Here is an 18,871-nt window from a genome sequence, read left to right as displayed (position 1 = left end):
ATCTAGGTTGGAAAGGTTAGGTCAAGGAAATTTCTAGTGAGGGCAGGGACTCTGGAATCACAGCGTTTCCCTCTGAGGACTCGTTCCAGGGAGTTTTTGTCCACATCCTCTTTTAATGTAGGGCTTCCCTGGGGGATTAGAGGGTAAAGCGTCCACCTGCAATGCGGGAGACGCAGCTTCATCCCTGAGTCAGGAAGATCCCCTGGAGAAGAAAATGGCAACCCACTCCAGTACTCTTGCCTCAAAAATCCCATGGACAGAGGAGCCTGGGAGGCTGCAGTCCATGGGGTCGCAAAGAGTCAGACATGACTGAGCAACTTAACTTTCCTTTCCTTTCTTTTAATCTATCCATGACAGATTTTCAGTGGTGTAGGAATTTCTGGGATGATCCTGCAGGAAGACAGGTCATTTGAGCCCAGGCCTCACGTCTGACCTACCTGTGATGTCTGAGCACCAAAGCCTTGGAGATCTGTACACATAAATTACCTTTAATCTTCGAGCTTTGTTGTGAAGATGAATCTCTTCCAGGAAACAAGGCCCATCGTTAGCTGAATACTTGGTGTTCAGTCACCAGTCAGGGCTGTGAACAGCAGCATCAGAAGGGGCTGGCTCGCTGTGTCAGGGCTTCACCAGCACCTGCCGCAGCGGCACCATAGCCGCCTTGTTTAGAACCCCACGCAGGTATGAGGAGGAAACAGTCTATGGCAAGGCCTGTTCTCATTATTAAAAAGCACGATGATAATGAGCCAGCTGGCTGCCATTTATGTATTCCAGTGTTGGACTGCTTTTTCTTTTATACATTCTGGAAACTCATTTTAACATATATAACGCTTTAGGAGCTAAAAAACTATATATATGAAGTTTCTAACTGAAAAGGAGTATATTTCCAAGATGCATTTCTTAGTTGGTTATTTAGAAACTGAGACATAGTTTCACGTTGGATAGTATTGCAGAGGGTGGTTGAATTCTCAGTCATCTGTCTTCCAGCAGAAATGTACAAAACCCATCATGTGACCATAAAATAAAACCCAAAATATGACTCTCAGCATTTTCCAGAAAAATGAAATCCAGGAATTAAAAACAACTAAAGAGAAATGTGTCTTACTAGTTTGGTTAATGAAACAGTTATTTAAAATGAAAATAAACAGTGTAGTGATTCTTAATTCATAGAAATAATCTTTTAAATTCTTTTTTAAGGAAACTATCAATTAACAATTTTAAAAACCACTTTTGTTTGACTTTAAAGAGCTCTTTCTTAGCAATATTTTATTCTGTCATCACCATGACATCAAAGGACAAATTGACAAATAGGCCCAGGGTAAGGAATGCAGACTCCTATAAAAGTGGAGCACTCAAGGTAACCTGGCGTAGGTGATCAGAGTCCTAACGGAGAAGATGATGAAGCTGCAACAAAAAGCATCAAACACAAGGAGTAGGTTTACTCTGGGGATTTCTGTATGTAGGTTAGATTCTAGGTATGAGAGGGAAAAAGTAAATGATTGCTATAAGCAAATGTAGTTTTAAAGTTGTATCCACTTATTTTTTGTCCAAAAATGCATTGGAAATTTCAGTAATGAGATTAGTGGAAATACTTGAATTTTAAATCTCCAGAAAGGTGGCTAACTAGAACAGAGGAAACTGGTAACTCATGATGCCAGGATCCTGTACGTTCCCAATAAGAAGTCCTAAATTTATGCTCTTATAGTCAGGAATCTAAAATATGTTAGTGGAAAGCACTTATTTTGTATCAGGATAGTAGTAGCAATGAGTGATAGTAGCAGTGAGTAGTGATATTTTAAAATTGTCATTAGATACAGCTGCAGTTTAGATTATTTTTCTTGAACAGTTATAATTTGATTATGGCCAATGCAACTTTTCCCATTTGTTAATATCTAGTAAAATCATTAATGAATTAAAGAAAAAAAAGTGAAAATGTAAAATTGTGTACCAATCTTTAGAAGGGAAAAAATAAAATGCTATAATAATGGGGCTCTGGGAGACAGACAAAATATATCTTACTTATGCTATAAGTATACATCTTACTTACTCTGGCAAACTTAAAGGAGCAGAAAATAGAATTATGGGGAGGAGGGGAAAAATGGGGAGACGTTGGTCAAGGGGTACAAAGTTTCAGCTACACAAGATGACTAATTCTGGAGATCTGACATAACAATGTGAATATACTTAATATTGTATTATATTCTTGACATTTGCTAGGATCTTAATGGCACCCACTCCAGTACTTTTGCCTGGAAAATCCCATGGACGGAGGAGCCTGGTGGGCTGCAGTCCATGGGGTCGCTAGAGTTGGACACGACTGAGCGACTTCACTTTCACTTTTCACTTTCATGCACTGGAGAAGGAAATGGCAACCCACTCCAGTGTTCTTGCCTGGAGAATCCCAGGGACGGGGAAGCTTGGCGGGCTGCCGTCTATGGGGTCACACAGAGTCGGACACGACTGAAGCGACTTAGCAGCAGCAGCAGCAGTAACTGCTTTTACCACCAAAAGAGAAAAGAAAAAAAAAACAACAACAAAGACTATGGTAACAATGTGAGGTGATCAATGTGTTAATTAGCTTAATTGTGAAGAGTATCTTACAGTGTATAGGTATATCAAATCACCAAGTTGTATACTTTAAATTTATATGACATTTGTTAATCATACTTCTGTTGAAAGCTAGGGGAGAGGAAAGAAAAGTAAACCCAGATCTTCAAATTATACTAAATTGTAAAGTAGGCAAATAAAACTCCACAGTTTATGCTAATTTAAGCAACCAGATAAGTAAATTTATTTTCATAGAATTATATCAAATATCTCAAATATGATAGAAGTTTTATTCTTTTACCTTTTTCCATTATCTCTTACTAAAGTTCTTTCCCCCGAAGAGGTGACTAGATTTGCATATGTGTTTTTTTTTCCCGAATTTTTCTTTGCAGTTGATAGAAATCTTAATAAATTAGTACATTAAATTATTCTATTTAAAAATGTTCATCGCTTTCATTAGATTACTGTGAAAGAAGAATAAAACAGTAATTATGAGTCACTTCTTATTGTAGTGGTTTCTAGCTCAGACTGCCAGTAATCATGTTTTGTTGGCTAGGCAAGCTTTAATGTCAATACTTATAAAGTCAGAGCTTATACCTTATTACCTTATATCATTAAAATTGGAAAATTCCAGGTACATTAAACATATCTTGAGAAAATAATCTAAATACATAATTATAAGTGATATTTCATCGGATTTTGCCAAACCCAATTTTTCTATTTGAAAGTGACAAGTGTAGAATCAACTTTAAATTATAGTGTTAAACAGGGCATGATTCTGCAGATTTTATTTGAAAGAAACTGAAGCTATTGTTTTCCCTAAACCTGCAAAATTATATAAAAAACAAAGTTCCAGTCATTCTCTAAGATGTATTCCTGAGGATTTCATGGCTAGTGGTTTTATAAGTGCTGTAATAACTGTCATAAGCCAAATTTTCTCTCCTCCAGAGGAGAGAAGAAGTATGGGTGTCTCACCAATATAAATGTTTCATTGGCCAGCACTTTCAGAATTGCCTCTTTTTCTGTGTGACCTGGAGCAGGGGAGCAGGTGATGTGGGGGCAGCTGATGGGAGGAAGCAGCAATTTCTGCCTCTATGATGTTAATTTCACGTGGGCACTAGGTCATCTAATCCTCTGGAGGAATACCAAGAAGTGAGATTTCAATCCTTTTAAGCAGGAAGGATGTAATGTAACACCTGTTGCAGGTTTTAAAGCATGGATAGTGTTTACCAGGTGACAGAAATGGAGGAGGACGTTTCCCTGTAAAGGAATGGTATGAAAATATAATACTGAGGGGTGTGAAATAGCACAGGAAGGGGCTGAAGGTCACAGTAAAGAGTTTGCTATTTCTGGACAGTGAAATGAGGAGGAAGCCGTCCTGGGAGATGAAAGGAGGAAGAAAGACAGGAATTGGAGCATGGAACGCCCTGCCTACTGAGTTAAGAGTTGGAGACTCCCTTTCAGAGGCTCTAGGAAGCCAGTGAAGGACTTTTAGCAAAAGAATAACATGATTAGATACTTGAAAAATATTTTTAAAATGAAGATCAGTACCATGGTCTGCAATGGGACAAGGAGGGAGGCAGGGAGACAGCCAGGATTTTACAGGACTTCAGTCACATGATGAAGGCCAAAACTAAGGCCTGGGCACAGAGTTAGAAGGGAAAAGATATGTGAAAAGTATGGAACGACAGTACACAGAACTGGACAACTGGTGAGGAGTAGAGAACAGGGGAGAGAGATGCTGACTCTTCCAGTGTAGACTTAAAAAATGCTCAACATGGGAGCTGCAAATTCAGTTTCATCTGGGGCAAAATGAGGACTGCAGCCTGGGAGACAGTACCTCAGATAGCTCTGAGAAGCTGCTCTACAGAAGCTGCGGGGGAGGCTGGTATATATAAGGTTTTGGTGAAGGGGGAATACATGCAACCTAGCACATATTTTTCCAGAAGGTTTCTGCTAGTCATGAAGAACAGTCATCACCATGAAGGATTTCAGTGCTTTTCTAATTATAAGGAGATACACGAATTGGGCTCATAAAATCAGCTTCTGAAAATGTCTAACTATCCGAAGACCTGTCCTGCCAGTTTTTCCTCCCAAGCACAGTGTGTCTCATATCTGCTCTCCACCCTGAACTCCTTTCAAGGGGATGTTGAAAGTCAGCAGCTGCATTGCTGCTGCTGCTGCTAAGTCACATTAGCACATGATTTAATCCTTGTAGAGGTAGATGGCAAGTGCCCATGGCAAGTGCCAATTTGCAGTTAACATTAGCGTGGAAAGACGAAGGGGAGGGAGGCTGCTGTGATGGGGGTGGGGAGGATATGCGTTTGTCATTGAGGGGATTGTGGAGACAGATGTTGCATTAACTATAACATGTTGAGTTTTAGATGTTTTAGATGTACCTGTGTGTGTGTGAGCTCAATCATGTCTGACTGTGACCCCAGGGACTGTAGTCCGCCGGGCTCCATTCTATCCATGGAATTTTCCAGGCAAGAATACTAGAATGGGTTGCCATTTCCGCCTCCAGGGGATCTTCCCAACCCAGGGATTAAACCCGTGTCTCTCGAGTCTCCTGCAGATTCTTTACCACTGTGCTACCTGGGAAGCCGTACCTATATAGGGATGTCCTTTGGTGGTTTCATACTCAGCAAGGACTAAAGTTGTATATGAGTACAAGTGGGTATAATAACAATAAATAATCAAGTATATATATAATCTCAAAGGGTAATGGAAACACAGTACTAAGAGTTTTCTGGGAACATGCTTCAGGTGTTAGGAGCAGGGAAGAGGTATTCCAGGAACAGGCACAGAAGTGTAATAACAGAAGACTCAGCTGCCTACTGTGGAAGGTGAGGAAAGATCACCAAGGAGTGTGTAAAAAGCATTAAGATTCCTTGATTCTCTACCACCAGTCCCCTGTACACCCAAGAGCCTCAGAATAAACCACTGTAGGATCTACGAGAAAGGAATGAAAAATACTCAAAGTTCTGCTTAGTATCTTGCATAAACAGGTCAAAGAGAAAACAATTATCCTGTCAAAGGTTGGGGGCGACAAATGAAAATCACATACTGGACACCCCTTAAGCATCAGTGTCATCAAAAAACATGCAAGAATTGAGGACAAAAGTCCAGTAGCCAAAACAGATGGACCAGAGAGGGAGTGTTGAGGACCTTTGGGTAGCCTTTGAGCAGCCAGTATTAGGGTCCTCACCTATTCAGTTAAATTCCAAAAATAAAACCAAAACAGAAGTGAAATCTACTGGAGAAAGGGTCCCAGGCTGGATCATTTTAAATGCAGAGAAGCAGGTTCAAACCTGGTGGCTGTGGTCATGAAGGTCCTACCTTACCCACAGATGTTTCATATTCATGTACATCTTCAGCCTAGCAAACACCTCCTACTGCGGCCAAGTGGTCAGCTACCTGTCCCCCAAAGGTCCATAATTGCCTCTGCACTCACCACAGCAATGAACCTGGTCAGAGTAGAACATGCCTTAATGTGCTTGATGAGAAGGGAATGAGGGCTATAGAGTGTGTATGCCTGGCAGTTGATTTTGAAGCCTAGGTTTAAGGATAGACATTGAGAACTTGCTGAGAATGTACTGAAAGTTGCAATAGAAAATTCCTATTATCTTTAATGGGAATTTCATGGCTAATTCTCTGTGCAGTGCTGAAAATGTGCCCTTTAAACACGATTGCTTTTTTGCCTTAAGATATATGGAGTGAGCCAGAGTATTCAATTTGGCTCTGCTTCTGCTGCCAGGATCTCTTTCCAGCTGTTGCCCGCTGCTTCTCCATTCTGTTCAGTGGTTTTCTATGGTGCCACTCTCCGCCTGCCATCTCTCTGATTTCTTTTCAAATATTCATTAACCCCTTGTCTTTCAGCTCTCAGACTGTGAACCATAGGAGTTGGTACAGAAGATTTCATCAGCACTGCCTATTTGACTAGAGTCAAATAATGTTGAATGGGCTTCCCAGGTGGTGCTAGTGGTAAAGAAACTGCCTGCCAATGCAGTAGACGTAAGAGATGCAGATTGGATTCCTGGGTGGGAAGGATCCCATAGAGAGGGCACGGTAACCCACTCCATTATTCTTGCCTGGAGTATCCCATGAACAGGGAAGTCTGACAGGCTACAGTCCACGGGATCGCCTGTGAGTCCTACATGACTGAGCACATGCACGCACATATGTCTGTAACTGTATTATTTATTCTTTAAAACAAATAGCTGTTTGCTTGTTTTTCACATTTAAAAATATTTACTTGTTTCATTAAGAAAAGTGCCTCCTCTGTTATAAGGGAAAAAGGACAGAGGTGTTGGGTTTTTGAAATCCCTGCTGACTGGTGGCAATTTTCTTAAGCTTTTCATTTGTCAGAAACACAGTGCTCAGGGTGACCAAGGTGGGAAGGATCAATAGATCTGCAGTGGGCTTTCCGTATTAATTTTGCAGACACTCTGCATGTGTTGAACCATACTAGTCACTTCAGGATTGATTCCTATGTAACATACTGCCTTAACCCTCTGATGTATAGTTCTTCCTTGGTGTGAAGTATAATAAAGAGAAGCAGGGAAAATAACACCCTGAAACATTAAACGATTAGTTTCTTCAATCGGGTGCTTCCTTCTGATTGTCGATAGACTTTTCACAGTGGTGCCCTGTGCTCAGTAGTTAAAAGTAATTAGAAGCTATAATAAATGAGATTCCTGCAGGAATGAACATGCCTTACACAGAACAGTACATTTCATATAGAAAAATACAAATCTGTAGTAGAGAAGGAATGTGATCTTCTTTCAGTTTGTTTTTACTACTTGATTGAGTTACAGTCAATGTAATTGTTCAGCAATCTGTGAAGCTACTTCCTTCTTAATCATGAACACATTTCAGTACGAGGAGGTCCACATTCATGGTGAAATGGTTTGGGCTGGCTGCATTAGTCTCTGCCTGAATGATGCACTGAGCATATAAATGCTGAGACCAAGATTGGGGCTGTTGAATTATGCATCTGGGGAGCTGAGAGTCTCTAAATGCAATGATCTTTGTGATGTGATTTTTGTATAATGGACGCAGTCCTAGATTTTAAATCAGAAAACTGGTTTTGAATCCTGTTACTTGCTGTGTGACCATGATTATATCACCTGGTCTCTTAGAGACTTAGTGGTGTAATGGAAATAATAATTTATTTTTGAAAAAGATGACATGAGAATTAAGTGAGCAATATATGTGAAAGCATTTAGTGAAAGACCTGGCAATAGTGTACACTCAATTGTTTCTGTCTTAATCTCTGTTTCTAATAGCGAACCCATCTTCTCACTGCAGAGATAGACATATGAAATGCAATTGACTAGATCATTTTGTTGTTATTGTTCAGTTGTAAAGTCATGTCTGACGCTGCAACCTCATGGGCTACACACACCAGGCTTCTCTGTCCTCCACTATCTACCAGAGTTTACTCAAATTCATGTCCATTGAGTTGGCAATGCTATCTAACCATCTCATCCTCTGCTGACCCATTCCCCTTTTGCCTTCAGTCTTTCCCAGCATTAGGATCTTTTTCAATGAGTCAGCTCTTTCCATAAGGTGGACAAAGTATCAGAGTTTCAGCTTCAGCATCAGTCCTTCCAATGAATATTCAGGGTTGATTTCCTTTAGGGTTGACTGGTTTGATATCTTTGCTGTCCAAGGGACTCTCAAGAGTTTTCTCCAGCACCATAGTTAGAAAGCAGACTAGATCATACCTACTAAAGTAGGGGAAACCTTGTATCTAAAACAAAATCAGCGGTTGCTAAGGGAGTAGGTATTACATATTCACACCACAAAAAAAAAAAAAAACAACAAGTAATTAATGTGATACGATACGATGGAGGTATTAGTTAATTCTGCAATGGTAATCATTTTAAATCATGTAAGTGTATCAAATCAACATATACACCTTTAACCAGCACAATGTTATATGTCAGTTCTCAATAAAGCTGAAAGAATCACAGTGATGAGTCACAATAGCATGACCAGAGGTGTATGAAAATATGAGCTCACACCTCTGATCTTTTAAAAGTGGAATACTCAACACAGTGGATCCTATTACAGCTTATTTTTAGAATCCTCCATTGATAGCTTATAGAAAGTCCTTCAAGAACAGCAGAACGGGATCCCCTTGAATTCAGGGATGGGAAGTCTTCTTCCCTTGAGTCAAGACCAAGAGTATATGTTAAAACAGAGACAAGCATTTAGGACTTGGAAAGAATCAGGCACTAGCATTTGTTTGCAAGTCATTCATGGAGGGAGAGAGTAGCGTTTATGGAGCGTTGCTGTGGGGCATGCTCTGTGCTGCCCCAAACCAGGGATGTAAGACGTCCTTGCTCTCCTGGCACTTAACAGTCTGAGGTCTTGACGAGGGGACCACGTTGGGAAGCCAGTCAGCTGTATTTTGTGGCACCAGTTCTCATATGGACAATAGGAGAAAGAGAGCCAAAAGATTGGTTTTGGTTTTTGTTTTTCAGTGAAGTGACTCAAAGAAATAGACACATGCTTTTGAAACTACAGGAGAGATGAGGCATACATCCCGTGTCATTTTGACAATGTAAAAGAACTGATTCTGCTAGGGTCCCAGCCATGTCTTCTGAACCTGGAAAATATTGGTAAATTGTAAATGGACCATTTTGATGAGAGAATAGTAATAATTAATAGAATTGATGTAAGGCTAAAGAATCAATGTAGTACAATGTGTGATTTCCTCGCATTACCAAAACCCATCCAGAGCTGCTCATCAGAAGCCATGGTAGGAGCAGTGGTTCAATCCAGAAAAAGGGAAATGCAAGTCATTTCTGAAGAAAGAAAAGCTATATCAGGTTTAGAAATTCTAAGGGAATCTGAGATTGTTTTTTTACTAAAATTTATTGCCTCTACAATTCAGTTATTACTGTACCAAGTTCATTTAATAAGTGAACATTTCTTGAACAAATAGATGGCCAATGTAGAGTATAAAGAAATTAATTGCATCTTTTAGGAGTGACCTATAATACTGTTGGAACACATTAGGAATTCATGTAATTTTTTTCAATAATTGTTTATTGAATCCTTACTTAATCCCAGGAAGTATACTAGTTCCAGGAAAGTTGCAATCAATACAGGCACTAGTCTGGCCTATTTGTGGTGGAAGTGATAGTAATATTAATGAAAGTTGCTAACATTTGATGCGAATATACTACATGCTATATATATACTGCCCTAAGTATGAGACACGAATTATTTTATGTAATTCTCAAAACAACACTCTGAGGTGCATGCTATCCTTAAAGTCAATTTACAGGTGAGAAAACAGAGTTTTAGAAATTTATGTAATGTGCCCAAAGTCACAGAATTATCAGCAAATTCAAGCTCCAACCCTGGGGATTTGCCTCTTATGCCCATATTCTTCATCCCTACACCTTTCAGACAAGTATAATAGAGCATGACCAGAGGTATGATATGGGACCCAAACCAGGGCATCAGCGAGGAGCAGCATATGGGAACCATGGAAGGAGGTGACTTCAGGGTACTGTGAACGGTAGAGTTGAAGTGTGGAGTAGAAGTAAGGAAAACCAGAGACCATATTGTGACGACTCTGTGTTTCAGGTTACCAAATGGAAAGCCATTGAAATGTCTGCCTTTTCACCTGCATTTTTAAAAGATCAGCTCCGAAGAATAATGGGAAGAGACAAGATAAAAGGAGTCAGAGTGAGGTTACATCAGTCTAGGCAAGAGATGATACTAGCAGTGCCGCTCAAGTGGAGAGAGTTGAGAGATAGTAAGAAATATGAAGCGGACTTCCCTGGTGGCCCAGTGGGTAAGAATCTGCCTGCCAATTCAGAGGACATGGGTTCGATCCCTGGTCCGGGAAGATCCCACATGCCACAGGGCAGCTAAGCCTGTGAGCCACAGCTGCTGAAGCTAGTGCACCTGGAGTCCATGCTCTGCAACAAGAGAAGCCACCACAGTGAGAAGCCCACTTGCCACAACTAGAGAAAGCCCATGCGCAGCAATGAAGACCCAGTGCAGCCAGAAATAAAAAATTCAATTTAAAATAGATCAATATTTCAATAAATGCAATAAAACAAACATTTTTAAAAAGAAATATGAAATTGGTAAGCATGAAAGATACTAGAGTAGATACCTTAGTACAGGGGTCTGGAACACATACATTTATCTCTTATAATTGATGAGTTTGTTTTGAATGGCTTAGGAGCTTATGACATAATCTGGAGGTGAAACAATGGGTCATCTTGAATAACCAGAGAAAGATTATAGGAAAATGATAATTTTAATCTTGACCATACCCACTCTGGGAAGGCTTTACAAAAATGGGAAGGTTGAAGACACTACAAATATTGCACATACGCCTTTAAGGAATTAAATAATTTCTACATCTTATTTCTTCCAGCAATTTTCTTATTTCTTTAAATGCTGGCACTTTCATTAATATTTAAAAATTAGTAAACATGAGAATCTTGGATTGCACCATACTTAATATACCCATTACTATACTGTGTCTTTTAAACAGTGTGTCTAAGCACTAACTCATGGGACACCTTAAATTATAGTAACTTTGTAGCACATTTCAAGAATTTTAAGATTGAGATTAAATAAGAGAATGTTAATGGAGAATCTCTAACTCATCTATATCCTCCAGCTGCTTTTTTATTTATTATTATTATTATTACTGTTATTGGCTCTGTTGAGTCTTGGTTGTGGCTTGCAGGATCTTTCCATGTGGCTCGCAGGCTTCTCTCTAGTTTTGGCTTGTAGGCTCAGTAGTTTTCAAGCAGCCTTAGTGGCCGCAAGGCATGTGGGATCTTAGTTCCTCGACCAGGGATTGAACCCACATGCCCTGCATTGGAAGGCAGATTCTTAACCACTGGAGCACCAGGGAAGTCCCTGTTTTTAGTTTTTAATGGTTGAATAAGATGGGATCACGAGAAAAGCACAAGCACGAAGTATAAAAACATTTGGAAAGTTAGCAGAACCGTTTACATTTTCTTCACCAGGGAGAAATGTGCCTTTAGTCAAAGATTGTTGAAACTAGTTTGCCTTAGGCTTCCTAAGTTCAGATGGTGCTGCAAAGTGCATAAAACCAGGGGGTCGCAGATCTTCCACCTGTCATAAAAAACTTCTGGGTATGAAAGAGTGGTGGGCAAGTAGTAGTTGTAGCTACTGTTTCAGCTTATTTCACCTTCTCTTGGGATTGACATAGTCATTATTGTCCTCTCCAAAACTTGAATGCTGCCCAGGTAACTTCAACTTAGTAAAGGATCCTGGAGAGTCACAGCTGATTAGATTCCTAATAACTTATTAGTGACAGTCACTTGAACAAGGATAATGGACCTGGCTTTTAATTAAAGGAGGGGAAAAGAAGCCTTTCATAGAATAAGGGAAATGATTTTAAGTTTTAAGATCTAAATCAGTGTGATTCTAAATATAAATGGCTAAAACTATATAAAGACATATAATTCACATGAAGAATATTATCAAATGATAGATTCTTTAGGCTGTTCTTATACATAGACTCTGAGCCATGTATTTGACCTAAGGGAATTTTTTCCCTCTTACTCTCACGACCAAGGGCAGCATCACAGAAAAGATGGTGAAAATGAGGCAATACACATGAAAGTCCAGAGCTAAAAAACAAAATCAAGACTGTTATCATTGGGTGCAATTCTACACTGGGGCTAACCTCGCTGATTTCAGAATGGTTAAAAATTTATTTCATTTTGTATTTATCTAGCTTCCCAGGGCTTCTCAGTTGGTGCTAGTGATAAAGAATCCGTTGACCAATGGAGGAGGCTCAGATTCCACCCCTGGGTCAGGAAGATCCTCTGGAGGAGGAAATAGCAACCCATTCCAGTATTCTTGCCTAGAAAATTCCTTTACAGAGGGGCCTTGAGGGCTACAGTCCATGGGGCTGCAAAGAGTCAGACATAAATAAGCAAACACACACACACACACATATAGCACAAAATCAAATTAACCTTTATATTAATGCAAATTATACCAAGTGAAATTTTGAAATAAATATTAAGTTTTGAAATATTTAACTAATTTATATAAAAAATTTGTTAGAGGACATGTCTAATGTTTCCTTTTCCAGTGTCAGTCAAAATCATTGTTTGGCGTATGGTTCCTCAAACTCAGAAACCCCAACACATGCCTTTTAATTGTGGCTGTGTGTCTTCCGTTTATCATATTTTTCTAGGAAATTATTCTGCAAACTATACTGCACTAGCACACACAAAAAAAGTGAACATACTTATCCAGGTACTTCAATTATGTTACTATTGCACAAAAGAGTTAAATATCAGTGCTCAAGCAAGAAACATGTATCCCTGAATGCAGTGACTTCAGTGGGGTTTGTTTGGGGACATAGTTTTCAGTCATAATTGAGTATGTAATATTTCTAAGGGATCCAATTGAAGTGTTCAGATGGTCAGTTGTGTCCGACTCTTTGTGACCCCATGGACTGTAGCCTGTCAGGCTCCTCTGTCCATGGCATTCTCATAGCAAGAATCCTGGAGTGGGGTGCCATTTCCTCCTCCAGGGGATCTTCCCAACCTAGGGATCAAACCTGAGTCTCTTACATCTCCTGCATTGGCAGGCGGATTCTTTACCACTAGCACCAATATTTATACTCAGCTTCAATGTTTAAAATATGGAGAAATAAAAGCAAAATATACCTTGCTAAAGAGTGCATTTTTCTCTTTTTAATTACATTTTAAGTTTTTTTTTTTTCAACTTCAACATCTACATAATGTGAATTTAAGGCAAATGTTTGTGGCTACAAATTCAGAGATCTTGATTGCACTAGTTTTTCATAGTTTTTATTTAACGTGTCAGTTTATTACTATCTGAAGGATCCTCCTCCACTAGTAATGACAAAGTTTGGGACCACCCCAAGAGAGAACAATATAATGATTAGCTGCCAAGCAAAGCATTAGAGGTCCTGACTGTGAACATTCTGAAAGCCAGCAAATAAATCCACAGCTCAAAGCCATAAATGTCACGTTGTTTTGGTTTGCTGTGTCAGTTTCACCGTGAGTTACTGCATCACCCTTGTGATCCAAAAAGGGGTGACGCATCTCCCCAAGTGTTCAATCTGATGCACTTCAACCCTTCAGAGATGGGCTTCCTTGTTCAGTATAAACTGAGTCAACATTAAATGTGGCTTTAGAGCTCTGGAGGTTTAAAATGTAATTTGAGTAAAACTGATTTTTCATCTGTGATTTTGCTAAATGACCAAATACATAGAAGGTCCTTGGATTTGGAGAATCTTTTATCTAATTTATTTCAAATGTCGTGAGTCACCTTAAAAGATTAACATATTAAAAAACAAAGATTAACACGTAACTTACATCAGATAAGAACTGAAGTCTCAAAAGTGAACCAAATAGAGTGTAAATAGATATGAGTTAATAAATGGTTGAAATGTAATATGGTGCATTTAAGCCAATTTAGGGAGCTGAGCTTTGTCTCTCCAGTTGAGGGGGAGGTTTGGATGTCGGTCATTGTGGAGCCCTGGCATCAAGAAATAAGACTGCCAAATGGGAGACCATTTCACATGCTTTTTCTGACCCTGAATTCTATAGTTTAGCATACAAAATTGATATCTCGTGTTCTAGGATCAGTTGGGAAAAGCACTTGAATAAAAATAACAGATTCATATGAAACATGTGCCAAATTATAGTCAGGTAAACTCTACTTCTGGAGAAGGCGATGGCACCCCACACTGGTACTCTTGCCTGGAAAATCCCATGGACGGAGGAGCCTGGTCGGCTGCAGTCCATGGGGTCACGAAGAGTTGGACATGACTGAGCGACCTCACTTTCAGTTTTCACTTTCATGCATTGGAGAAGGAAATGGCAACCCACTCCAGTGTTCTTGCCTAGAGAATGCCAGGGACGGGGGATCCTGGTGGGCTGCCGTCTATGGGGTCGCACGGAGTTGGACACGACTGAAGTGACTCACGTCCATCGAGTCGGTGATGCCATCCAGCCATCTCATCCTCTGTCATCCCCTTTTCCTCCTGCCCCTAATCCCTCACAGCATCAGAGTCTTTTCCAGTGAGTCAACTCTTCGCACTAGGTGGCCAAAGTACTGGAGTTTCAGCTTTAGCATCATTCCTTCCAAAGAACACCCAGGGCTGATCTCCTTCAGAATGGACTGGTTGGATCTCCTTGCAGTCCAAGGGACTCTCAAGAGTCTTCTCCAACACCACAGTTCAAAAGCATCACTTTTTCGGCGCTCAGCTTTCTTCACAGTCCAACTCTCACATCCATACATGACCACTGGAAAAACCATAGCCTTGAGTGTCTTAAATAACATTAATAAAGTTTTAGAGTTTTTAATAGTAAAAGATTAAATTCAACCTTTTTTATCTTGATAGTAAATCTGCTTCTGCCAGAACTTAATGGTACTTACAGGTAGAAAGTAGACGCTCAAAAATATTTGTTGAATGAATGGATGAATAGAAAGGAACCTCTTTGTGACTCTTCCATAGCATTGCTAAATCAAAGTGCCTTTCAAATTAAATTGAACCCATTGGCCATACCTTACATTTATCATATTAAAACTATGCTAAATCTCTGAGTGATATGGATCTATTTTTAATATGAAATATGTCAAGAAGATTTATTCATTATATGCACAGGTGTGTTGACCCTCTCCTTTTTCTTTCTCTGGGGAATGCACAACTTCTGCATAATTTCACAGCCCTGTCAAGTGCACATTCTCAGGAGTATGCCCTAAGCTGAGCTATTACTTGGATGTCTTATTACAGAAATTATGGAACAGCTTTCCTCAGTGCATATGTTATATTTGCCTTTTTAGGAAGGACAGATTCTACACTGTGGTCTTTATTTTTTTATTTTTGTGATTCTCAGGGAAAGAATTGTTTACATTTAAAAAATGATATTGCAGCTAGAAGAAGCTGAACAGTTCAGAACCCATGTTTTCCAGGATGGAGTAAAAATTTAGATTTATCTACATTTTGGGCTTCCCAGGTGGCACTATGGTAAAGAATCCATTGATCCTTGGGTCAGGAAGATCCCCAGGAGGAGGGCATGGCAACCCCTCCGGCATTCTTGCCTGGAGAGTCCCATGGACAGAGGAGCCTGGAGAGCTACAGTCCATAGGGTCACAAAGAGTCAAACATGACTGAAGCAACTTAGCACATTTTTATATTTTAATTTAACTCCCTAAGGTGTGAACAGAGATAATTCAAGAAAGGAAATTGGAGGTTCAGACAAGGAATCTCATATGGAATGAGATTTGCTCAGGATTCCCCACCTCTGGTCTACTTCCTTCTTTCTCTTGCCCAGTGAGCAGGACAGACTCACTGGTAATCAGAGAAGTGTCTGTAAAATCCAGTGTTCTCTTGTAAAGCCAAACTCTGAGTATACATTTATGCATCATCGAAAAACTAAGTGCCACTCTAGATTGGAAATATTTCAGAGAATGCCAGAATCAAACTGCTTCTTGCAAATGCTGAATTTTTCCATTCAGATTGAGATAGTGAGAGAAGATAAAAAGCTATGAGGTGAATAATGGTGTGTTGACCACAGAGCTGTGGGCTTAGTGCTGGGTGCTCTTACACATGCTTAATTATGAGAATGGAACTGTGATGCTGTGATGGAAAAACTAGACTTCCATTAGATAAATAAACTGTGAATCAAATAGGCAAAATTTCCCACACTGACCTGGCTGTCTCTTTTAAAATTTTTCGCTTTAAAATTTTCATATTAATCTTGGAAACTCATTGGAAGGTACTCAGTGGTTAGTGTGAAAAGACATCCTGTTTTGACATGCTGATGACAGAAAACATATGTATTACTTTTAAGGTAGATTTTTCTGTTAGATGATGTGTATGATTGGTTCTTGGAGAAGGGAATGGCAACCCATTCCAGTACTCTTGCCTGGAGAATCCGTTGGACAGAGAAGCCTGGCCAGCTACAGTCCATAGGATCGTACAGAGTCAGATATGCTTGAAACGACTTAGCACACAGGCATGCACTCACATGATTGGTTCTAAAGATGTGACTCTTTGAAGTACCCTGCCCAAGAGCATGTTACTGCCCTTGTTGATTGATCGGGAAATTACAGTAAAGCCTTTTAAAGTCTCTGGCAGATAATTTGCTGCTGTGCCGCTCTTTACAACAGTTTGATGTAGAGAGAAATAAATCAGTTTAAAAAGATTAAGAAAGTGGATAATGCAAGCTGCATGTTGAAAGTCCTCCACAATAACTGAGTGTTTGTTATAAGTTGAGGAGGGCAAGTCAGCCTTTATTGGGAAGCAAAGACATATTTCAGTGTGATGAGAAAAAGATAAAGATTTTTTTTTCTTAGCTTCATTCAGCTGGTGTAATGAACATTATTGATTAAAATGTTAGGATCAATAAGGACTTAAAATTGGAGTACAGGAGACCTTAAGAAAGAGAAAAAGGTTATGTTGTATGTTGAGTAAGCTGACAATTAAATGCTTTGTAAAAATTGATTCTTTTTTAAACATGAACTCTCAATTATAGCTCTTGGCTTTCATTGGCATGTGCATGGAGGTACATGTAAAGGACAATTATATATTATTATCAAACTCGTACACTAAATATTCATAAATATCATATACTGGACTGTGTATCCAGTGCCTTCTCCCCTTCTCCAGGGCATCTTCCCAAGGATTGAACATGGGTCTCCTGCATTGCGGGCAGATTCTTTACTATCTGCACCATCAAGGAAGCTCGTACTATAATATAGAGGCTAATTATAAAACTTCAGCCCATCTGAATACATGTTCTTAATGCTAAAGAGTTCTCTGTAGTATTAATAAGAAAACTGCTTTTCACGTGATTTAACAGCCAATGGAACTGATCATATTTCTCCCTAGAGTACAATTATGTCTAATAATATGGCTGTGTTTTGTCAGATTCTTTCTAAAATTGCAGCAGTAATGTTTCAAGTCCCTTTCTCCTTTTTTCGTAATTCATCAATATCTGAACCTACCAGGTGTACTGGGCTCCTGTGGTATAGCCTCACAAACATGGAAAAATGACCTAGATATTTGTCACATATAAGCAATTGCATTGTAGAACTTTAATTTGTGGGAAATTCTAAACGGATCTAGAAAAATGCACATGTAAAGTACCAAACCCAGGGAGGTAAATGTGAAAGTGTAGAGAAAAACAATAAATATCAATCAATGTAAAAATGAAACAAAAGCCACTAATATAGATGTTAGGACAAACATCTAAAAGTAGCATTTTTATGAAATGTGTGCAGAAGATACCCCTAAAAAACAACTCAGAGACTTGAAAATATGAACAAGCATAAAGGGTTCATAGCTCCTTAAGAGTTGCTATAGAGAAAAATGTGGAAGAAGTGAAAGAAAGGCCTTTAAGGAAAGGAAGAGGACCAGGGCTCACTAATCACTGAATTCAGGACTAAATTGTGAATTTTCTCAGTCTGTTCTGGGCACCACATTGCTGAATAACTCATTAGGAGTTCCTTTTCAAAAGTTTACAGTCCTGTTAGATTGTGTTCAAGAAACACACCTTAAAAAAAATTCTGACCTCAATGAATATTAATTTCACTTTTTTCTAAAATATTGTATATAAATCAGCATAAGTCTATTAACCATGAAAATGTGGACATGAGTGATGAGTATTACTGAGTCGTTTCCTTTAAAGTACATGAAACATCAGTGAAGATTAATATCTGATAAGAAAGCTTATTAATTCTACTTACTTAAATTTTCCATGTATAAGCTCCCTCCTAAAAAGTGTTCATTATGGGTTTGTTTTAAATGTAAATAATTTAGGACCCCAGCAGTGAACCTCTTAAAGCTATTTTTAAACAGGTACTCTACATAGAAAAACAAATGGTTCATTGTCTAGTTGCTTCGAATTTGATTTTGAAATTCATGTAAGAGAGGAGGAAAAATAATTTGCCCTCTACTCTTCTGACTTCTTAGCTGAGACTCCTGTAATAAAGACAGATTAACAAGAGAAAAACAAACAGAAGTTTATTAACATGCGTACCTCATGAGTACATGGGAGATAGATACCCAGGGAAAAATGAGTACTTCTCCCAGGAGGCATATTGCTCCACCTTTCATTGGCAACCCCAGCTGTCTTGAAGACCATTGTTACTGGTGAGCATTGTTACAAAAGCCCTTGCTTTTGTCCACAGGTGCACCCTGAGTGTGACCCTGGAGCAGGCCATCATTCTGGCCAGAAGCCACGGGCTGCCTCCCCGCTACATCATGCAGGCTACAGATGTGATGCGGAAGCAGGTGAGCCTCACACGTTTCAGGAAG

General features: G+C 39.3%; 1 protein-coding gene across 1 annotated transcript in view; it reads left to right on the top strand.

Moving 5' to 3' along the window:
• Positions 1–18,871, top strand: part of PREX2 (phosphatidylinositol-3,4,5-trisphosphate-dependent Rac exchange factor 2) — a gene marked incomplete at its 5' end in the record, with an annotated part of 302,517 nt that overhangs the window by 264,035 nt on the left and 19,611 nt on the right. The window contains one exon of the mRNA XM_010848488.1: positions 18,745–18,847. Coding sequence (XP_010846790.1) covers positions 18,745–18,847 — 103 coding nt within the window. The remainder of the gene's footprint in view (positions 1–18,744; positions 18,848–18,871) is intronic.

The sequence above is a fragment of the Bison bison genome, unplaced genomic scaffold, assembly GCF_000754665.1.
Source record: "Bison bison bison isolate TAMUID 2011002044 unplaced genomic scaffold, Bison_UMD1.0 scf7180017864267, whole genome shotgun sequence".
Classification (NCBI taxonomy): domain Eukaryota; kingdom Metazoa; phylum Chordata; class Mammalia; order Artiodactyla; family Bovidae; genus Bison; species Bison bison.
Note: the sequence above shows the minus strand (reverse complement) of the source record. Positions and strands in the feature narration are given on the sequence as shown.